Genomic DNA, 23,637 nt, shown 5'->3' on the forward strand with positions numbered 1-23,637 from the left:
GTTATGGGATTGCATTGATTGTACCCACATTGCCTTACGAGCACCTTTAAAGAATTCCGAGATGTACAGGAACAGAAAACCCTGGCAGCATCCATGATGCGTTCATCCTACGCAACAGTATTTTATCTGCCATGTTTCAACTCAGAGTGGGAAAACAGAGCTTGGTAAGTCAGAGAGTCTTAAGGGTTAATCTCTTTTATACCATTTGGAGGCTGGTGGCAATTGCTAGTAGCCTCTAAGTAAGATTAACAGTTAAATATTTAGGATTCTTTCAGGCTGAAGTAGAGACAAAAAGCATGTGGGGCGATCCCGTCTGAACTGACCACCGTCCGGATGGAATTCCTCATCGGCGCCAAGCTACGAAACCTCCCTCGGGAGCCGGCGCCTCACTTGAGCCTCCTCCGGGAAATACCCTCCGTGCCTTTCAGTTCTGCATGGAGGGGATTCCAGTACGGGCTGCCCTTATACATGGCCCTTTTTGATCTTACAAAGGCCTTTGACACTGTCAACCGTGAGGGCTTATGGAGCGTCGTCCTCCGTTTTGGATGCCCCTGAAAGTTTGTCAACATCCTTCTTCTGCTCCACGACGACATGCAGGCCGTGATCCTTACTAGCGGTTCTATTACAGACCCAATCCACGTCCTGACTGGGGTCAAACAGGGCTGCGTCATCGCTTCAACTCTCTTCTCAATCTTCCTTGCTGCCATGCTCCACCTTACAGTCAACAAGCTCCCCGTTGGAGTGGAACTAAACTACAGAACCAGTGGGAAGCTTTTTAAATGGGTCCTTTTCAGAATGGCAGGCAGTGACCAGTGGGGTGCTGCAGGGTTCAGTGCTGGGACCCCAGCTATTTACAATATACATCAATGATTTAGAGGAAGGAATTGAATGTAATATTTCCAAGTTTGCAGATGACACGAAGCTGGGTGGTGGTGTGAGCTGTGAGGAGGATGTTAAGAGGCTACAGGGTGATTTGGACAGGTTAGGTTATGGGCAAATTCATGGCAGATGCAGTATAATGTGGATACATGTGAGGTTATCCACTTTGGTGGCAAAAACAGGAAGAGAGAATATTATCTGAATGGTGACAGATTAGGAAAAGGGGAGGTGCAACGAGACCTGGGTGTCATCGTACATCAGTCATTGAAGTTTGGCATGCAGGTACAGCAGGTGGTGAAAAAGGCAAATGGCATGTTGGCCTTCATAGCTAGAGGATTTGAATATAGGAGCAGGGAGGTCTTACTGCAGTTGTATAGAGCCTTGGTGAGGCCACACCTGGAATATTGTGTTCAGTTTTGGTCCCCTAATCTGAGGAAGGACATTCTTGCTATTGAGCGAGTACAGCGAAGGTTAACCAGATTGACTCCTGGGATGGCAGGACTGACATATGAGGAGAGATTGGATCAACTGGGCCTGTATTCACTGGAGTTTAGAAGGATGAGAGTGGATCTCATAGAAACATATAAAATTCTGATAGGATTGGACAGGTTAGAGGCAGGAAGAATGTTCCCGTTGCTGGGGAGTTCCAGAACCAGGGGTTACAGGCTAAGAATAAGGGGTAAGCCACTTAAGACTGAGATGAGGAGAAACTTCTTCACTGAGAGTGGTTAACCTGTGGAATTCTCTACCGCAGAAAGTTGTTGAAGCCAGTTCGTTAAATATATTCAAAATGGAGTTAGATATGGCCCTTATGGCCAAAGGGATCAAGGGGTATGGAGAGAAAGCAGGAAAGGGGTACTGAGGTTGAATGATCAGCCATGATCTTATTGAATGGTGGTGCAGGCTCGAAGAGCCGAATGGCCTGCTCCTGCACCTAATTTCTATGTTTCTATGTCTATGTTTCTAACCGACGCCACCTCCAGGCCAGGTCCACGATCACCCCAACCTCTGTCATTGAGCTGCAGTATGCGGACGACACCTGCATCTACGCACATTCTGAGGCGGAACTCCAGGATATAATCTATGTATTCACTGAGGCATAGGAAAGCATGGGCCTTACGCTTAACATCTGTAAGACAAAGGTCCTTCACCAGCCAGTCCTCGCCGCGCAGCACTGCCCCCACAAGTCATCAAGATTCAAGGCGCAGCTCTCGACAATATGGACCACTTTCCATACCTCGGGAGCCTCTTATCAACAAAGGCAGACACTGATGGAGACATTCAACATCGCCTCCAGTGCGCCAGTGCAGCCTTTGGCCGCCTGAGGAAAAGAGTATTCGAAGACCAGGCCCTCAAATCTAGCACCAAACTCATGGTCTACAGGGCTGTAGTAATACCTGCCCTCCTGTATGGATCAAAAGCATGGACGATGTACAGAAGACACCTCGAGTCGCTGGAAATATATCACCAATGATGCCTCCACAAGATCCTGCAAATCCCCTGGGAGGACAAGCGCACCAACATCAGTGTCCTCGCCCAGGCTAACATCCCCAGCATTGAAGCATTGACCACACTCGATCAACTTTGCTGGGCAGGCCACACAGTTCGCATGCCAGACACGAGACTCCCTAAGCAATTGCTCTGTGCGGAGCTCCTTCACGGCAAATGAGCCAAAGGTGGGCAGCGGAAACATTACAAGGACACCCTCAAAGCCTCCCTGGTAAAGTGCGACATCACCACTGAAATCTGGGAGTCCCTGGCCGAAGAACGCCCTAGGTGGAGAAAGTGTATCCGGGAGGGCGTTGAGCTCTTCGAATCTCAACGACGCGAGCGTGAAGAGGTCAGGCGCAGGCAGCGGAAGGAGCATGCGACAAATCAGTCCCACCCTCCCCCCGCTCCTTTTCCCCCAACGAATATCTGTCCCACCTGTGACAGTGTCTGTGGCTCTCGTATTGGACTGGCCAGCTACCAAAGGACTCATTTTAGGAGTGGAAACAAGTCTTCCTCGATTCCGAGGGACTGCCTTTGACGATGATGATGATGCTCTTGCACACTCTCCACTTTGCCATCCTCGTCTGTCGTCCGGACACGCCATGGCGCACCATCTTGCTGTCCGGAGGAGGCACGGGTCCCCAATGGAGTGGTCTCTACATGGGAGTCCTCCATTTATTATTGGCGACTTGGCCTGGAGGGTGTTGCACAGAGCAGTCCCATGGAATAAGTTTTTAAGTTGGTTCATGGACTCCTGGGCCACCTGTAATTTCTGCGGTCTGGAGGAGTCCGTGTTCCATGTGTATGTTGTATGTGTGAGGTTGCAGCCCCTCTTCCATTATTTGAAGGGGCTGCTCCTCAAGTTCTGGTGGCACTTCAGTCCCACACTCCTGATCTTTGGGCACCCTGTGCAGAGGGGAGCAGGCAGGTTAGAAGGCCTCCTCATAGGACTGCTCCAGGGCATGGCCAAGGTGGCCATCAGCTGGTCCAGGCAGCAGGCGGTCGAGGGGGTCGTTCAGCCCGAATGCCTGCCGCTTTTCTGCGGTTACATCTGAGCCAGGGTGTCCCTGGAGATGGAGCACGCGGTGTCCACCGGTACGCTCGCAGCCTTCCGCGAGAGGTGGGCGCCGGAGGGACTGGAGTGCATCATCACCCCCGGCAACTAAATTTTAATTTGATTTAAATTTACTGTCAAAGTCTAATTTATTTAAGTTAGTTGGTTTTCGTGACCCCCCTTTAATCAGGGGCACTTGATTTATAGGTTCCACCAAAAATAGTTGAAGTAGAGACAAGCTAGCTTTCCAGTAGTTTGCTAAATAGCCAGTTAGTTAAAACCAGCTCTTTGAACAGCTGACCAGTGGGGACTCATCTGAGCCACAAGCAGTTTAAAAACTGAGGGCTGGTGCTGTTAGCTCAGAGTGGGAAAACAGAGTTTAGTAAGTGGGGTCAGGAGGTGTTGCATTGCCTTGTTTTTCCTAACTTTTTCCGCAGGGCGGCAGCATACCTGAGCGGGAGCAGACTGAGGCCCAAGAGTGGGGATAAAAACCACAGCAGACCACAGCATACGGCCAGTGAGATCTAGATTCGATCGTCTGGTTGGGTTGGAGAGAAATTTTCCCAGATGTTTTCCCCACTTGGCCTGGGTTTTTATCTATTTTTTTTGCCTCTCCCAGGAGATCGCATGGCTCCGGGTAAGGAGAACTCTGCTGTGTGACATCACAGGTAAGGCAGGTTAGTGATTGCGGGCTAAATTTTTCTTTTAAATTAACATATATCATATAACTAAATACTAAAAACTAACATTTATTTGTTTAACTAATTTAAGAAACTATATAGGGTAAATACTTGATTAACACTAAACTAATTAAATTTAACAATGGGAAAACAGGAGACGTGTTGCTGCTGCAATATGTGGGAGCTTCTGGACTTTTTGGATGGTCACAGTGGAGAGAAATCTAGAATGCTAAAGAGAAAAGGAAGCAATGCAGGAAAGTCAGTGTGGTAAAGATGACCAGATTATGTCAGGAAGGGACAGAGCATACAAACAAAAGAGTGCACTAACAAATAGGGTCCAGGTAAGAAAAATAGGGCTAAGGTACAAAATAATGTAAGATGTCTAATAATGTTAAAAAGACCAATCTAAATGCATTGTATCTGAATGCATGAAGCATCTGTAATAAGGTGGATGAATTAATAGCGCAAATAAATGTAAACGGATATGATATAGTTGCAATTACGGAGACATGGTTGCAGTGTGACCAGGGTTGAGAACGGAATATCCAAGGATATTCGATATTTAGGAAGGACAGGCAAAAAGGAAGAGGGGGTGACGTGGCGTTGTTAGTAAAGGATGAAATCAGAGCAATAGTGAGAAAGGATATTGGCTCAGAAAATCAAGACGTAGAATCAGTCTGGGTGGAGCTAAGGAGCACCAAGGGGCAGAAAACATTGATGGGAGTTGTCTATAGGCCTCCAAACAGTAGTGGTAGTGTAAGGGATGGCATCAAACAGGAAATTAGAGTGCATGTAAGAAGGATACTACAGTAATCGTAGGTGACTTTAATCTACATATAGACTGGCCAAATCAAATGAGTAATAATACTGTGGCAGATGAATTCCTGGAGTGTGTACGAGATGTTTTTTTTAGACCAGTATGTTGAGGAGCCTACAAGGGAACAGGCTATCCTAGATTAGGTATTGTGTAATGAGAGGGGTTAATTAACAGTCTTGTTGTGCGGGGTCCTTTAGGGAAGAGTGACCATAACATGATTGAATTCTTTATTAAGATGGAAAGTGAAGTAGTCCAATCTGAAACTAGGGTGCTAAGTCTAAACAAAGGAAACTATGAAGGTATGAGGAATGAATTGGCTATGATAGATTGAGAAGATGTATTAAAAGGCACGATGGTCGATAGGCAATGGCTAACATTTAAGGAACGAATGCATGAATTGCAACAGTTATACATTGCTTTCTGGCATAAAAACACAAAAGGAATAGTGGCCCAACCATGGCTAACAAAATAAATTAAGGATAGTATTAGATTCAAAGAGGAGTTATACTTTTTCTGGCAACTTTGTATCAAAAGCCTGCGGATTGGGAGCAGTTTAGAATTCAGCAAAAAAGGACCAAGAGATTGATTGATAGAGGAAAAATAGATTATGAGAGTAAACGTGCAAGGAACATAAATACCGACTGCAAAAATTTCTACAAGTACATAAAAAGAAAAAGATTAGTGAAGACAAATGTAGGTCCTTTACAGACAGAAATGGGAGAACAATTGAAGAGGACACAAATAATGTCCCAGAAATGCTAGGGAACCAAGGGTCTAGTGAACAAGAGGAATTAAAGGAAATGATTTTTACTAAGAAAATAGTGCTGGAGAAACTAATGGGGCTGAAGGCCGATAAATACCAAGGATAAATATCTGCATCCCAGAATACAAAGAGGTAACCATGGAAATGTGTTTGCAGCTCACAGACTGGTGGCCATTTGCAGTGTGTCATTTGGTAACTTTGCACTTGAATCGTAAGTCAAGAGAGTGTACAGTTTCAAGCGCCAGGAGAGACGAGGCCCATGGCAGCCTCTGAGATGGCACCCTGTTGCATGGGCCAGCCCACACTGCGATATGTGTGTACGCTCGGTCCATGCAGCAGAGCTGGTCTCCAGTCATCTTGGGTCATCCTTGCCACTGGATCAAGACCTAGCTCTGTCAAGCCCGTGTGGGTGGCTGGTGTGCAACGGCTACCACACGTTAAAAAAAAAAATCCACGCACAGGCATCTTCCATCCTTCAGGATCTGGAATATTAGGCCCTTCATTGAAACACCTGTGAACCCATCCCTTTTTGGCATGAAAGCAAGTCATCCTCGCTTCAAGGGACTGCCTATGATGATGAAATGCATTGCTTGTCATCTTCCAAAATTCTATAGATTATGGAACAGTTTCTGCAGATTGGAGGGTGGCAAATGTAACCCCACTATTTAAAAAAGGAGGGAGAGAGAAAATGGGGAACTACAGATCGGTTAGCCTAACATCAGTAGTAGGGATAATGCTAGAGTCTATTATAAAGGATGTGATAATAGCACACTTAAATAATAACGAGATTAGACAAAGTCAACATCGATTTATGAAAGGAAAATCAAGTTTGACAAACCTACTGGAATTTTTTGAGGATGTGACTGATAGAATAGATAAGGGAGAACCAGTGGATGTAGTGTGTTTGGATCTTCAGAAGGCCTTTGATAAAGTCCCACATGAGAGGTTAGTGTGCAAAATTAAAGCACATAGGATGGGGGTAATGTACTTGCATGTATTGAAAATTGGTTAACTGACAGGAAACAGAGAGTAGCAATAAACGGGTCTTTTTCGGGGTGGTGGGCAGTGACTAGAGGGGTACCACAGGGATCAGTGCTTGCCGGGAACCAAATGTAATATTTCCAAGTTTGCTGATGACACAAAACTAGGTGGGATTGTGAGTTGTGAGGAGGATGCAAAGACGCTGCAAGGCGATTTTAGATGAGTGGGCAAACACATGGCAGATGCAGTATAATGCAGGATAAATGTGAAGTTATCCACATTGGTAGGAAAAACATAAAGGCAAAGTATTATTTAAATGGTGATGGCTTGGGAAGTGACGATGTACAGAGGGACCTGGGTGTCCTTGTACACTGGTCATTGAAAGCAAACATGCAGGTGCAACAAGCAGTTAGGAAGGCAAATGGTATGTTGGCCTTCATTGCAAGAGGATTTGAGTACAGGAGCAGGGATGTCTTGCTGCGGTTGTACAAGGCCTTGGTGAGACCGCACCTGGAGTATTGTGTGCAGTTTTGGTCTCCTTACCTAAAGAAAGGATATACCGTATATACTCGCGTATCATGCGACTTTTGAAGACCTAAATTGTAACCTAAATTTGGGGGGGTCGCATGATACGCGAGATACAAAATTTGCGGGTGTGAAGTGCTGGCCAAGATTAGGCTGTTAGGCTGTTAAGCAGACCGTATCCACGCTGAATCTCGGCATGCTCCAACAATCCTCTATGTAAAGACATTTCTCTTGGTTTCTCCTCTCACTCTCCATGATGGTTGTAAATCGAATATCCCTGGTTGATATTAGTTCCTCGATACTCATGACCAAATCATTAGTTTATGTGGAAAACAAGCCAAGTTCCTGCAGCACACCACTAACTACATCCTCCCAATGCAAAAAAAAATCCATTTGACTCCTGCTGAAATTCTTCTCTTCAGGGGGAGAGAGAGTCGCGGAGGTCGGGGGGGGGAGAGAGAGTCGCGGAGGTCGGGGGGGGAGAGAGAGTCGCGGAGGTCGGGGGGGGGAGAGAGAGTCGCGGAGGGCGGGGGGGGAGAGAGAGTCGCGGAGGTCGGGGGGGGAGAGAGAGTCGCGGAGGTCGGGGGGGGAGAGAGAGTCGCGGAGGTCGGGGGGGAGAGAGAGTCGCGGAGGTCGGGGGGGGGAGAGAGAGTCGCGGAGGTCGGGGGGAGAGAGAGTCGCGGAGGGCGGGGGGGGAGAGAGAGTCGCGGAGGTCGGGGGGGAGAGAGAGAGTCGCGGAGGTCGGGGGGGGGAGAGAGAGTCGCGGAGGTCGGGGGGGGAGAGAGAGTCGCGGAGGTCGGGGGGGAGAGTCGCGGAGGTCGGGGGGGGAGAGAGAGTCGCGGAGGTCGGGGGGGGAGAGAGAGTCGCGGAGGTCGGGGGGGGAGAGAGAGTCGCGGAGGTCGGGGGGGAGAGAGAGTCGCGGAGGTCGGGGGGGGGGAGAGAGAGTCGCGGAGGTCGGGGGGGAGAGAGAGTCGCGGAGGTCGGGGGGGAGAGAGAGAGTCGCGGAGGTCGGGGGGGGAGAGAGAGTCGCGGAGGTCGGGGGGGTAGAGAGTCGCGGAGGTCGGGGGGGGAGAGAGAGTCGCGGAGGTCGGGGGGGGAGAGAGAGTCGCGGAGGTCGGGGGGGGAGAGTACGGAGAGAGAGCACGGAGAGAGAGTACGGGGAGAGAGTACGGAGAGAGAGCATGGAGAGAGAGCATGGAGAGAGAGTACGGGGAGAGAATATGGAGAGAGAGCACGGAGAGAGAGTACGGAGAGAGAGCACGGAGAGAGAGCACTGAGAGAGAGCAGAATCCACTCGATGTTTCATGTTAAGGTCTGTATTCGATCTCAAAAAAGTGACTCGCATGATACATGAGATAGATGGTAAAATCATGTTTTGGGGACGAAAATTTAGGGGTCGCATGATACGCGAGATCGCAGGATACGCGAGTATATACGGTACTTGCCATAGAGGGAGTGCAGTGAACGTTCAGCAGACTGATTTCTGGGATGGCAGGACTATCGTATGAGGAGAGATTGGGTCGACTGGGCCTGTATTCACTAGAGTTTAGAAGAATGAGAGGGGATCTCATTGAAATGTATAAAATTTGAACTGGGTTGGACAGACTGGATGCGGGGAGGATGTTTCTTCTGGCTGGGATGTCTAGAACAAGGGGTCACAGTCTCAGGATAGAGGGTAGGAAATTTAGGACAAAGATGAGGAGAATTTTTTTCACTCAGAAGGTGTTGAATCTGGAATTCTCCACCACAGAAGGCTGTGGAGGCCAAGTCACTGAATATATTTAAGAGGGAGATAGATAGATTTCTAGACATAAAAGACATCAAGGTGTATGGGGGGAAAAAGCAGGAAAATGATGTTGAGATAGAGAATCAACCAAGATCATATTGAATAGCGGTGCAGACTTGAAGGGCCGAATGGCACACTAGTGCTCCTATTTTCTATGTTTCTGCAGCAGCCAGAAGGGCACAGCTGGCTACTGGGAGACAAAGGGTACGGCCTCGCCACCTGGCTCATGATGCCCCTACGCGTAACCCGGATGGAATCTGACCGCGAATACAACATGTCGCACATTGAGACACGCAGCATCATAGAGAGGACCATTGGCATTTTGAAACAGCGTTCCGATGACTGGACCATTCCGGAGGCTACTTGCAATACTCCCCTGAGATTGTCGGTCAGTTCACTGTTGTGTGCTGCATGGTGCATAACTTAGTCATCATGAGGCAGCAGCAGCTGGTAGTGGAAGAAGACCCACCTGCGGTGAGAGTGGCTGATGATAATTATGTGGAAGATGCAGCGGAGGAGACGGAGGAGATGGAGGAGGGCGGGCCATCGTGCTCCTTTAATGATTGCTCGAGCCTTGTGCCAGCAGCTCATCCGTGAATGCTTTACTGATGCCCGAGGGCTCAGCGACAACTATTCCACATGGACATGTTGATTTTTTTGGAGCTGTTCCGTAATGTTGTGTTGTGTTAATGGAACATGATTCCGTTTTGAAGTAAAATATATTTTATTCAAAAGTTTACAATGTACTTAACTTTGCTGTAATAAAATTATTCTTGTATCAAACTTTACTTTAATATGACTCTTTAAGATCACTTAAACTTTAAGATCACTTAGAGTAAATTTACATAACTTACAAAAAACTTTTAATGTGAGAACATTTACAACAGTAACAATAACAGCAGCAAAGAAAGGCTGCACCCATCTCTCATCCCCCTTAGTCTAATATTGCCCACTGCGCTTGGTCTCGGACTCTCCTCCACCCCTGCCCGCAGTCGGTGGCGCAGTGATTTTGGGCTTGGTACCAAGCTTATTCCTTCTAACATCTCTGGTAATGCGCACTTTGTCATTTGGGGGGTGGGGTGGGGGTGGGGTCAGGTGGTATTGTGGAAGGTGCAGTTTGGGCCTCTTCAGAGGCTGATGTGGGGATTAGAGTGGGAGTGACAGTTGATTCTATCAATGGGCGCGTGGTCTGGGTGTGTTCCCTTTATTGCAGCAGCTATCTCCAACATGCTGTCCCTCATGCGCCCTGACAGTGTTTCAATACCCAGCAACATTCCTTCCCTCATGGTCAGTGACGTGGTTTGCACTACCTCTGACATTCCCTCCCTCATGGCCACTATTCCCTCACTGATTGTCCTGGATATCATTCCCATTTCTCGTGTCATTGCTGTTGCTTCTCCCGACAGTCCCACTACCTTATCACTCACTCCAATGATGGCATCCAGGAATGATCAGGTAAGGTCAAATAACATCATCTGAACCACATCTGTTAGATCCTGCAGCTCAGAAGACCACGGTTGAAGGTGAGGCCCTGGAAGTGCCTCGCTGCACCATACCACTGGGACCCGCAGTTTCGGAAGTGGGGCCCTGGGTGTGCCTCGCTGCACCCCCACCATTGGGACCCGCAACCTCAGAAGGTGTGAAACCAGGGAATATCCCACCAATACTCAAACCACTAGTCATGTAAGGGGCTTTCACCTCCATGAGCGGCACCTCCTCCAAAGTCAGTACAACAGTGAGCGCTTCATTCAGCTCCAACCCTCCCCCCTCACCCCCATGTTCTTGGTCTGGAGGGTTGGATTGGAAGATGTTCTCCTCGTCAGGCTCATCCTCATCTGAATCTTCTTCTGCATTGTCTGGGTTAGCCTCAAGTTCTGCAAAATATAACAGAACAGACAAATGGTTAGCAGTAGAGGAGGGGGCAGGGTGGGTGGCATGAGTAGACTCACACATTGCAGGCCAGGCAGCAGGCTGATTTGAAGGACCATGGTGAATTTGCAGGCCTTACCCTCTCCCTCGAGTGTAGGCTCAGCTTGTGCAATGGTGATTGCTTTTCTCCAGGCAGGACCCTTCAAAGCAGTGACTCTCTCTTCCAAGGGTGTCAGTGGGTGCAGATTTGTCGGGCCTCCTCCTGTTTGAGTACTTTCCCTTTTATTTTGTGCCACCTTCCTCTGCAAAGATGAAAATGCAACTTTTTAGAGAGGGTGTCTTTCTGCTGGGTGGGACATATACATTTGGTCACATTTACAATTGCAATTCCATTAAATAAATGAAAATATTACTTACACTAACTACTTGACCAAGGTCCTGCCATTTCCATTTACACTGACCTCCAGATCTCGTGGTGGGCACCATTGCACAATAATCTTCTGCAACTTGGTTCCAGCGTTTCTTCATTTCTTTGGGTGGAACTTTTATGTGACCTCTGCTCGTGTCCAGCTCCTGCCATCTGTTCTCAATCACAGTAACTAGTGTCTTCACTTCTTCCTGTAAGAAATTCTTGGTCCTTGCACTGCATTGCATCTTGTATTGCTCCAGCTGCGATTTTTCCCAATGCTCTCACAGACACAACTGACAACTGGCTCTTTAAAAATGGCTGATTGCCAAATCCGAGCTATACTGAGCATGGGTATCCATTGGAACTACGTCAAAATAGTAACTGTTTTTCCCCCGCGCATGCGCAGAATGTGCGGCTTTGTTTTTCGGCGCAGACAGCAGGCTCCACCACTCCCCCCCACCCCGCCCCCAAGGTGACTGGTCATGCTGCGCGGCGTCAAATTCGAATTATACATCGGGGAAACTTTGGCAAAATATTTCTGGCCTAGAAAAGTGGGTGTAACTCTGGCAATCCGCCAGAAAACGGGTTTGGGGACAATTGAGCTCTATGTCCCCTAGTTTTAGTTTCCCCTATGAGTGAAATATCCTCTCTGCATCCACCTTGTCAAGCCCCCTCATTATCTGATAAGTTTAAAATAAGGTCACCTCTCATTCTTCTGAACTACAATATGTATAGGCCCAACCTATTCAACCTATCCTCATAAGTCAACCCTGTCATCTCTGCAATGAACCTAGTGAATCTTCTCTGAACAGCCTCCAATGCACATATATCCTTCTTTAAATATGGAGACCAAAACTGCATGCAATACTCCAGGTGTGGCCTCACCAATACCTGTACAGGTGTAGCAGGACTTCTCTGCTTTTATACTCTATCCCCCTTTCAATAAAGGCCAACATTCCATTTGCCTTCCTGATTACTTGCTGTACCTGCATGCTAACTTTTTGTGTTTCATGCACAAGTCTCTCTATACTGCAGCACTTTGCAATTTTTCTCCATTTAAATTATAATTTGCTGTTCTATTATTCCTGTCCAAGTGGATAACCTCATATTTTCCCAAATTATACTCTATCTGCCAAATTTTTGTCCACTCACTTAGCCAGTCTATATCCCTTTGCAGATTTTTTGTGTCTTCCTCACAATTTGCTTTCCCACCCATCTTTGTATCATCAGTAAACTTGGCTACATTACACTTGGTCCCTTCGTCCAAGTCATTAATATAGATTGTAAATAGTTGAGGACCCAGCACTGATCCCTGCGGCACCCCACTCATCACTGTTTGCCAAACGGAAAATGACGCATTTATCCCAACTCTCTGTTTTCTGTTAGTTAGCCAATCCTCTATCCATGCTAATATATTACACCCATCCCGGTGAGCTTTTATCTTGTGCAGTAACCTTTTATGTGGCACCTTATCAAATGCCTTCTGGAAATCTAAAAACACTACATCCACTGGTTCCCTTTATCCACCCTGCTTGTTACATCCTCAAAGAACTCCAGCAAATTTGTCAAACATGATTTTCCTTTCATAAAAACATGCTGACTCTAATATAATTAGCAATAAAATTGTATAACTTAACGAAGTAACTATATGTACTGTACTTTTTTAACAGACAGTCATCCGTCCCTGCTACCCCCCTTCCCCTGCCCCTGCCCCTGCCCGTACTGCACATTTTTTTGACTGACAGGCAACAAGCCCCGTTTGCTGTCAAGCTCCGCACCTCCCTTCCGGCCCTGAATCATTCCCCCCACGTGGTGCCGAGAAGCAGGACCTGAGGCCCGTTATTTGGCTGAAGCCCCGACTCTCTCCGACTTTCCACCGCCGACTCTCTTCCTCCCCCTCCAGGACTCGCATGGCCCCGACTCGCTCCCTCACTCCCTCACCGATAGCGGCGGTCCTGGGCCCGATTGAGAGAGTCTGGGGAGAGGGGAGGAGGAGTGTGGAGAGAGAGAGAGAGAGAGAGAGGCTGGAGGGAGAGAGGCGGGGGGGGCAGAGAGAGAGGCTGGGGGGGCAGAGAGAGGAGCTGGGGGCAGAGAGAGGGGCTGGGGGGGCAGAGAGAGGGGCTGGGGGGGCAGAGAGAGGGTCTGGGGGGGCAGAGAGAGGGGCTGGGGGGCAGAGAGAGAGGCTGGGGGGGGCAGAGAGAGAGGCTGGGAGGGCAGAGAGAGAGAGAGGCTGGGGGAGCAGAGAGAAAGAGACTGGGGGGGGGCGGCAGAGAGAGAGGCTGGGGGGGGCAGAGAGAGAGGCTGGGGGGGGGGGGGCAGAGGGAGAGGCTGGGGGGGGGGGCAGAGGGAGAGGCTGGGGATGGGCAGAGAGAGAGTCTGAGGGTGCAGAGAGAGCGTCTGAGGGGGCAGAGAGAGTCTGAGGGGGCAGAGAGAGAGGCTGGGGGGGCAGAGAGAGAGGTTGGAGGGGCAGAGAGAGAGGCTGGGGGGGCAGAGAGAGAGGCTGGGGGGCAGAGAGAGAGGATGGGGGGCAGAGAGAGAGGCTGGCAGGGAAGAGAGAGGCTGGGGGGGAAGAGAGAGGCTGGGGGGGGAAGAGAGAGGCTGGGTGGGGGAAGAGAGAGGCTGGGGGAGGAGAGAGAGGCTGGCGGGGGGGGGGGGAGAGAGAGACTGGCGGGGGTTGGGAGAGGCTGGGGGGGAAGGGGGAAGAGAGGCTGGGGGGGAAAGAGAGGCTGGAGGGGGGGAGAGAGGCTGGGGGGGGGGAAGAGAGGGTGGAGGGGAAGAGAGAGGCTGGGGGAGGAGAGAGAGGCTGGCGGGGGGGGGGTGGAGAGAGAGACTGGCGGGGGTGGGGGAGAGAGGCTGGGGGGGAGGGGAGAGAGAGGCTCGGGGGGAGAGAGAGACTGAGGAGGGGAGAGAGAGGCTGGGGGGGGTGCTGTGGGTGCGGAGGGGGGCGAGGCTTAAGACACGGATGTGGAGGGGAGCAGAGACATGGGTGGGGGCGAAGACGGAACACATTCTTCCAACCCCCTACAAGGGACAGCGTTGGAGTGCATGATATCCAAAAGTCCCGACTGTCACTATTCACTTCATATCTAATAAAGCTGTAAACAATCTGTACACAATGCCTGCCCCATCTATGGTGGGGAGGGGGGAGGGGGGGAGGCATGAACGTGGACTTGGGTAAGGCACTTTGGCTGGGGGAGGCATGCACTTGCGCTGGGGTACGGCACTTCGACTGGGGGAGGGATGTAGTTATACTGTGATCGGACACTTTGGCTGGGGAGGGATGAACTTGGACTGGGGTAAGGCACTTTTGCTGGCCCTTGCTGTCTTCTGCGAAGCTCTGTCCTCTGTTGCTTCAGGAAGTCAAAGTGGATCGAGGTACAATTTTCAAAGTCAGGGAGAGCTTGGGATGGGTGGTTCCATTTACACATTCCAGTGAAACTTCAGGGTGTAGCTTATCACCAAGGGGACCAATCATAGACAACGGGTGGAGCATGGTAGCCATTTTCACAGTACAAATAAGCATGTCCATAACTTAAGGTGGTACTCAGCAAGATAATGTTAATCCCCTGGACCTGATGGCTTGCATCCTAGGGTCTTAAGAAGTAGCAGCAGGGATAATGGATGCATTGGTTGTAATTTACCAAAATTCCCTGGATTCTGGGGAGGTCCCAGCAGATTGGAAAACTGCAAATGTAATGCCCCTATTTAAAAAAGGGTAGGCAAAAAGCAGGAAACTATAGGCCAGTTAGCCTAACATCTGTGATGGGGAAGATGTTGGAGTCCATTATTAAAGAAGCAGTAGTAGGACACTTGGAAAAGCAAAATTCATTCAGGCAGAGCCAGCATGGATTTATGAAGGGGAAGTCATGTTTGACAAATTTGCTGGAATTCTTTGAGGATGTCACAAATAGGGTGGATAAAGAGGAACCAGTGGACGTGGTGTATTTGGACTTCCAGAAGGCATTTGACAAGGTGCCACATAAAAGGTTACTGCATAAGATAAACATTCACGGGGTTGGGGGTAATATATTAGCATGGTTAGAGGATTGGTTAATGAACAAAAAAGAGAGTTGGGATAAATGGTTCATTCTCGGGTTGGCAATCAGTAACCAGTGGGGTGCCACAGGGATCAGTGCTGGGACCCAACTATTTACAATCTATATTAACGACTTGGAGGAAGGGACTGAGTGTAATGTAGCCAAGTTTGCCCATGATAAAAAGATGTGAGGAAGACACAAGAAATCTGCAAAAGGACACATACAGGCTAAGTGAGTGGGCAAAAATTTGGCAGATGGAGTATAATGTTGGAAAGTGTGAGGTCATGCACTTTGCAGTCTTTCTCCATTTGATTTTTTCTGCCAAAGTGCTGCAGTACAGCGGGACCTGGGGGTACTTTTGCATGAAACACAAAAGGGACAGCAAGTGATCAGGAAGGCCAATGGAATCTTGGCCTTTATTGCAAAGAGGATGGAGTATAAAAGCAGGGAAGTCTTGCTACAGTTGTACAGGCCACACCTGGAATACTGCGTGCAGTTTTGGTTTCCATATTTACGAAAGATATACTTGCTTTGGAGGCAGTTCAGAGAAAGTTCACAAGGTTGATTCCAGAGATAAGGGGGTTGACTTATGAGGAAAGGTTGAGTAGGTTATGCCTCTACTCATTGGAATTCAGAAGATTGAGAAGTGATCTTATCGAAATGTATAAGATTATGAGGGAGCTTGACAGGGTGGATACAGAGAGGATGTTTCCACTGATAGGGAAGCCTAGAACTAGAGGGCATAATCTTAGAATAAGGGATCGCCCATTTAAAACTGAGATGAGGAGAAATTTCTTCTCTCAGAGGGTTGTGGATCTGTGGAATTCAATGCCTCAGAGAGCTCTGGAAGCTGGGACATTGAATAAATTTAAAACAGAAATAGACAGTTACTTAAACGATAAGGGAATAAGGGGTTATGGAGAGTGGGGTTATGGAAGTGGACCGGAGTCCATGATCAGATCAGCCATGTTCGTATTAAATGGCGGAGCAGGCTCGAGGGACCTTATGTTGTTATGTAAGCCACTGCCAGAGGACACACATCCAATAGAAAGAGTGCCATCAGGACCCACCATCGCGTGATTGACACAAAAAGAAAAAAAACGTAACTGAAATTATAACAGGAAACAAATAGAAATTTACAGCATGTAGATCAGCCCCTGAAAGAGAAAGGTGGACTGCACTAGCCTAGAAACTGAGTTGTAGCGGTGTAGTGCGAGAGGTCTACGGTATAGAGCCTAGTTTCATAGAATCACACAGCACAATAGGAGGCCATTCAGCCCATTGTGCCTGTGCTGTCTTGTTGAAACAGCAATCGAAATTAATCCCACTCCCATGATCTTTCCCCAAAATCTAGGCTGACACTTCAGTGCAGTACTGAGGGAGCACTGCACTATTGGAGGTACCATCTTTCGGACGAGACTTTCAATTGAGGCCCAACCTGCCCTCTCAGGTGGACATAAAAGATCCCATGCCACTATTTTGAAGAAGAGCAGGAGAGTTATCCCCGGTGTCACCCTGGGTCAATATTTATCCCTCAATCAACATAACAAAAACAGACTATCTGTCATTATCACATTGCTGTTCGTGGGAGCTTGCTGTGTGCAAATTGGCTGCTATGTTTTCTACAGTGACTACACTCCAAAAGTTCTTCATTGACTGTAAAGAGCTTTGAGACGTCTGGTGGCGGTGAAAGGTGCTATATAAATCCAAGTCTTTCTTTATAGTTTTCAAGTAGACATTCAATTGCCTTTTGAAAGTTACTACTGAATCTGCTTCCACCACCCTTTCAGGCAGTGCATTCCAGATCCTAACCATTTGCTGCCTGAAAAAATATTGTCCTCCCCGGCCACCATCCGTCCCTCCCTCCCTCCAGTTCTTTTGACAATTATGTTAAATCTGTGTCCTCTGGTTAAAGGCACTCGGGAATCAGGTTCTCCCTAACTACTTGATCAAAATCCCTCATAATTTTGAACAACGTTTTGAAATCTTCCCCCGAAACCTTTTTGCTTTACCCAGAATAATGGAGTGAGCCTTTAGCTCAGTGGTGGCATTCCAGCCGCTGAGTCAGAAAGAAGCAGCGTTTAAGCCCCAGTTTCACACAGTCGTGGATACTGGAGCTCTGGCTCAGGATTCAGAAAGCAGCTTTAAAGCATAAACACAGGAAGTCAGTCCAAGTACAGTAAAAAAAATAGGAGTACAGACAATGTTTTACAGAAATTGGAACTTCCTCTAGAGAATTTGGCCTCATTCCGAAACAAAAAAACCTCAGCTGAATATTTTTAAAACAAGTCAGACTCTGTGTTTGATCATTAAACTCACTCTGCCCAAACACTCCACCCTGGGATTCCCCTCACAGCCAATCCTGATCGATAGCTTTCATCCCAGCGACTGGGTCCGAGCTCCAGAGGCCGACATATTGATGACGAAATTCAACTGCGGGCAGAACGTACTGAACCCGCGGTATGAATCACCCGCTGGTTATCCACACCCTTCCATTTGCATTTCCATTGAAGTCACAGGGGGTAAAAATTCATCCCGGGCGCTAATGAGCGGAATCGCATCAGACACTCGATATTCAGCTTTATCAAAATCAATGCCACGGAATATCAAGCGGGCCCAAGAAAGGGTGGCCGATTCCATTTTGAGCAAATGTCTAAGACCAAGAAAGAAAGACTCGAAGCATTGTAATAAAACACCAGAAAAATTACTGCTTCCTGTTGCGCCTGAAAATCTGGCCTTAATTTGAAGAAAGCATTTCAACAAGTGCAATTGCTGAAACTCATAAATGAGGTTCTGTTAACTTGGGGGGCAGGGGCAGCTTTATGGGCAGAGATGTGTTCAGGCAGAGGGATCGATAGAAAGCTGTAAAAACTCGAGGAGATTTGGGCTTGAATCACTTACGCCCAAAAGTGCACAATCTTTTAGACCGCATAAATGATTTGCAGCTCGGTTACACGTATCTCTGGGTGCAAATACGGAGGAATTTTGAGTAAAATCACTCTCTTATTAAACAAAGCATAATCATAAAGCATAATAACTCTGTTATGAAACATAAGGCCATCACCCCGTTATTAAACATAACACAATTATGTTATTATTAATAAACATAGAGCAATCACCCTTCTGTTATTAAAATAATCACTGCCTTGTTTTTGTGGATCTTTGTAGGATTTATCCTGACTGGCCCCAAACCTGTGGCAAAGAAGTCTGCTGATGGTTGCATGCCGCAGCAATTGACCTGTACCTCAGTGTCTTGTGAAGGTACCCTTCAATCAGACCTGAGCATCAGCCAATAAGAATGCTGTATTTTAAAAATGACCGCATTTATTTTCAGTATAGTAATCAGGAAAATAGACTTGATCTCATCAGAATTAATCTTCAGTCGTGTTTTACTGCCATATATTGCTGATTCACATTGCAACAGACTATGGGTGTGTTATGAAATGCATGTTTGAAAAGAAAAAATGTAAATGTACCGTCACCCATTCCGGGCTCTGTATTGTAACACATGAAATGTAATTTGTGTAAATGTACCACAATGTACCCTGTTTATTGTACTGAATCGCAGTTGAACAGAAAAACGAGAAATGTAACGGAACTGCCGTCAGCACCCAGATGTATTGTATGGGATTGCTGACCGCAGCGAAATGTAATGAAATGCCATTGAATGTACTGTACAGATTCTTTTTATGAATAAAGTATATTTTGAAAAAAAAAATGCTGCCTCAGGTAGGAGGTGGGTGGGGTGGTTTGACCCATCCACCTTCACGGAGGTGTGTGGGGGTGCTGACCCAATCCACCTCCATGGCACGAACCTGGTATTGCAGTACTTCCAGGAATGGTGCAGTGGCTCTCGGCCTTTTGGCTAAGAGCATTGGCGCAGAGTGATCCTTGATGTGTGCAAGGTGACCTCTGGCGTTTGTGATTTGACAAAGAATTGGAAAGATTGGCTACGAAAATTATTTTTAAAAAAAATGCTGCCTCAGGTGGGAAATAGGAGGTGGGTGGGTGGGGTGGATTGACCCATCCACCTCCATGGAGGTGTGTGGGGGGCCTGACCCATCCACCTCCATGGCACGAACCTGGTATTGCAGTACTTCCAGGAACGGTGCAGTGGCTCTCAGCCTTTTGGCTAAGAGCATTGGCGCAGAGTGATCCTTGATGTGTGCAAGGTGACCTCTGGCGTTTGTGATTTGACAAAGAATTGGAAAGATTGGCAACGAAAAATTAAAAAAAAACATGCTGCCTCAGGTGGGTGGGGTGGATTGACCCATCCACCTCCACGGAGGTGTGTGGGGGGCCTGACCCATCCACCTCCATGGCACGAACCTGGTATTGCAGTACTTCCAGGAACGGTGCAGTGGCTCTAGGCCTTTTGGCTAAGAGCATTGGCGCAGAGTGATCCTTGATGTGTGCAAGGTGACCTCTGGCGTTTGTGATTTGACAAAGAATTGGAAAGATTGGCAACGAAAAATAAAAAAAAACATGCTGCCTCAGGCTGTACACTCAGCAGGAGGCCCAATGTAGTGAGGGATATACCTGGCCATGAGTTGACAGATTATGGTGAGATATATATAATTCTACTGCTGCTGATAGCCCACAGTGCCTTTTGAGTTGCTAGATCTCTTCTGAATCTGTCCCATTTAGCACAGTGGTAGTGCCACACAACACGATGGAGGGTGTTCTCAGTGTGAAGACAGGACTTCACTGATACATTGCTGTCATGGACAGATGTATCTGCGACAGATAGATTGATGCAGATGAGGCTAAATAGATTCTTCCAACGTTATTGGTTCTCTCACCACCTGCTACAGGCCCAGTCTGGCAACCATGTCCTTCAAGACTCGGCCAGCTCGGTCAGTACTGGTGCTACCCAGCCACTCTCAGTGATGGACATTGAAGTCTCCCAGCCAGAGGACATTCTGTGCCCTTGCTACCCTCAGTGCTTCTTCCAAGTGGTGTTCAACATGGAGGAGTACTGATTCATCAGCTGAGGGAGGAGGGTAGGTGGTAATCAGCAGGAGGTTTCCTTGCCCATGTTTGACTGAATACCATAAGACATCATGGGGTCCGGAGTCAATGTTGAAGACTCCTAGGGCCACTCCGTCCCGACTACACCATGTGCCACCACGTCTGATGGGACAGGATCTACCCAGGGATGGTGATGGCACAATCTGGGACATTGGCTGAAAGGTATGATTCTGTGAGTATGACTATGTCAGGCTGTTGCTTGACTAGTTTGTGGGACATCTCTCCCAATTTTGGCACAAGTCCCCAGATGTTCGTGAGGAGGAGTTTTCAGGGTCGAGTATGCCTTTGTCGTGTCTAAAGCCGGTGCTGAGTGGTCCATCCAGTTTTATTATTGTTTCTTATTGCAGTTTGTTACAATTGAGTGGCTTACTAGGTCAATTCAGAGAGCAGTTAAGAGTCAATCACATTGCTGTAGGTCTGCAGTCACATATCGGCCAGGCCCGGAAAGGTTTCCTTCCCTAAAGGACATTACTAAACCAGATCCGACAATCCGGTAGTTTCAAGGTCGAGTTGTGTTGCTGTTTCCAGTTCAAGAATGCCCTGCGCTTGCGGCTTATCAGCTCCTGGATCTCCTGGTCATTCTCATCGAACCAGTCTTGATGTATCCTGGTGGAGTGACCAAGCTAATTATGATGACCTTGTGGGCAGACCAGGCACTGTGGACACTCTGTGTCTCCGGTTCACTGGAAATCATCAGATTGGTTGTGAGGCGCTGGCTGAAGGGTGCTTTCTCAGCAGGGCCTTTGAGTGCTCCAGCGTTAATTTTCCTGTGGCTGCATTTCTGATGCTGCTGCTGTTTTGGAGTTACATTGATGGAAATGACAGAGCGGATTAGGCGGTGGTCAGTCCAACAGTCATCAGTTCCTGTCATGGCGCGTGTGATGCGAACACCCTTGCGGTCCCTTGCTCGGATGATGATGTAGTCTAGCAGATGCCAGTGCTTGGAGCCTGGGTGTTGCCATGAGGCCTTGTACTTGTCTCTCTGATGAAACAAGAATATGACAAGACCATGATCTAAGCAACACAAGTTGAGAGCAAGAAAGCAGCTCTAAGGAGATCCAACACAAAACTCGCAACCTAAAGAACAGATGGTGGGTGGAAAAAGTGCAGGAGATCCAACAACTAGCCCACAACCACGACATATGTGGATTCTTTAGTGCAGTCAAAACCACCTACGGCCCAAGCACCCAAGATCCTACCCCCGTGAGAGCCAAGAATGGAGAGGTACTCATCAAGGACATAGAGGCAGTCAGTGCCTGTTGGAAGGAGTACTTCGAAGATCTCCTTAACCGAGACTCTGTCTTCAACGCGAGTGTCCTCGACTCCATCCCGCAGCATGCTACCCGCCACCACTTCAGCACAACCTCAGCCCGGTATGAGGTTGAAAAGGCCATTCGACAACAAAAGAACGACAAAGCATTAGGAGCAGACGGAATCCCCAATGAAGCACTAAAGCACGATTGGTGCGAATCCATAAACTAATTTATTTTATTTGGAAGGAGAAAAGCATGCCAGGGGATCTCAGAGACACTATAATCATGACCATCTTCAAGAAAGGTGACAAGTCTGATTGCCGTATGACAGAGGAATTTCCCTGCTGTCTGCAACAGGGAAAGTAATCGCAACAATCCTCCTCAATCATCTTCTCCCCGTGGATGAGGAGCTCCTTCCGGAGTTGCAATGCGGATTACACCAACTAAGTGGCACAATGGACTTGATCTTCACCACATGTCAAATTCAAGAAAATGCAGGGAGCAGCACCAGCCTCTGCACATGGCTGCCTTTGACCTCACAAAGACCTTTGACACTGTCAACCGGGAGGGATTATGGAGTGTCCTCCTTAAATTCGGCTGCCCTCAAAAGTTCATCATGATCTTCCGCCTGCTTCATGATGACATGCAAGCAGTGATCCTGACCAACGGATCCATCACAGACCCAACACATGTGCGGACCGAGGTCAGGCAAGGCTGTGTCATCGTACCAATGCTCTTCTTGATCTTCCTGGCTGCAATGCTCCACCTCACCCTTACTAAGCTCCCTGCTGGAGTGGAGCTAATGTACAGAACAAATAGGAAACTGTTCAACCTCCGTCGCCTCTAGTCCAGATCCAAGGTCGTCCCATCCTCTATCATTGAATTACAGTATGCAGACGCGCTTGCGTTTGTGCACACTCGGAGGTCAAACTCCAAACCATCATCAACACCTTCACTGAAGCATACGAGAGTATGAGCCTTACACTAAATATCCGTAAGACAAAGGATCTCCACCAACCTGCCCCCACCACACAGTATTGCCCCCCCCCCCCCCCCCCCGATTATCAAGATCCATGACGAGGCTTTGGACAACGTGGACCATTTTACATACCTCAGGAGCCTACTGTCAACAAGGGCAGACATCGATGATGAAGTTCAACACTGGCTTCAGTGTGCCAGTGGAGCCTGAGGAAGAGGGTGTTTGAAGACCAAGACCTCAAACCCGGCACCAAGCTCATTGTCCACAGAGCAGTAGTGATACCTGCCCTGTTTCAGAGACATGGACTCTGTACAGCAGGCACCACAAAGCACCGGAGAAGTACCACCAACGCGGCCGCAGCAAGATCCTGCAAATCCATTACTGAATTTAAATTCCCCAGCTGCGGTGGTGGGATTTGAACTGGCCTGGCCGGATCATTAGTTCAGGCCTCAGGATTACTGGTCCAGTAACATAATCATTGTGCAACCATTCCCAATTTCTCTCCAATACACCTGAAATTAAGTTTCATCCTCACTGTGCCCATCCTCGACAGGGTAAAGATCCCAGGCTCCTGTCTGGCACTGAGCGGGTGCAATCGACAGACAAGAGTCGCTGTGGGAACTACAGTTTGCGAGTCTCCCGGTCTTTGTTTTTTACTTCAGCGCTGCTGTTAAATGTTCTTTTTCTTTCAACTGAAACAGCTCCATGCTGTCGCCGCCAGATTAAGGAGACTTATAGAAAGGGTTTTTACCTGAAGCCGAGTCGGTGAGAAGGTGCAAAAGGCGGAGAAAAGTGAGGACAAAGAACGTCATCTGGCTGGAGATCTCGCCGCTCAGACATTGGATTTAAAGAACGGAACAAGCGAGCAGGAACTGAATAGTCGGAAGTGTAGCTCAACACGAAACTCAGGATTGGGAGAGAGACATCGATATAATTATTCTCACAATGTAGGAAGCTCTGAGACTTACTAAAAAAACAATGGACCAGACCCAAAGATGGAGAAATTTGGAGGGGTGACTCAAAGGTTGCTCAGAGAGATGGGTTTTAAGGAGGTTTTTAAGGAATGTGATTGAAAGGTAGAGA

At 48.1% G+C, this 23,637-nt stretch overlaps 1 protein-coding gene across 8 annotated transcripts in view; it reads right to left on the minus strand.

Annotated features, from left to right (window-relative positions):
• Window positions 1–23,387, minus strand: part of LOC139230396 (cell adhesion molecule CEACAM1-like) — a 75,217-nt gene extending 51,830 nt beyond the window's left edge. For 7 of the 8 annotated variants that reach the window (XM_070862238.1, XM_070862237.1, XM_070862230.1 and 4 more), the window contains exon 1: window positions 23,306–23,387. In XM_070862238.1, the coding sequence (XP_070718339.1) occupies window positions 23,306–23,366 (61 nt within the window). In that variant the 5' untranslated portion in view covers window positions 23,367–23,387. Of the gene's footprint in view, window positions 1–17,610; window positions 17,658–23,305 lie in introns of those variants that run through there. The other variant, XM_070862236.1, reaches the window with a different exon arrangement.
• Between the last annotated feature and the right edge of the window lie 250 nt (window positions 23,388–23,637).

Source organism: Pristiophorus japonicus, chromosome 19 (assembly GCF_044704955.1).
Source record: "Pristiophorus japonicus isolate sPriJap1 chromosome 19, sPriJap1.hap1, whole genome shotgun sequence".
In the NCBI taxonomy this organism is placed as follows: domain Eukaryota; kingdom Metazoa; phylum Chordata; class Chondrichthyes; family Pristiophoridae; genus Pristiophorus; species Pristiophorus japonicus.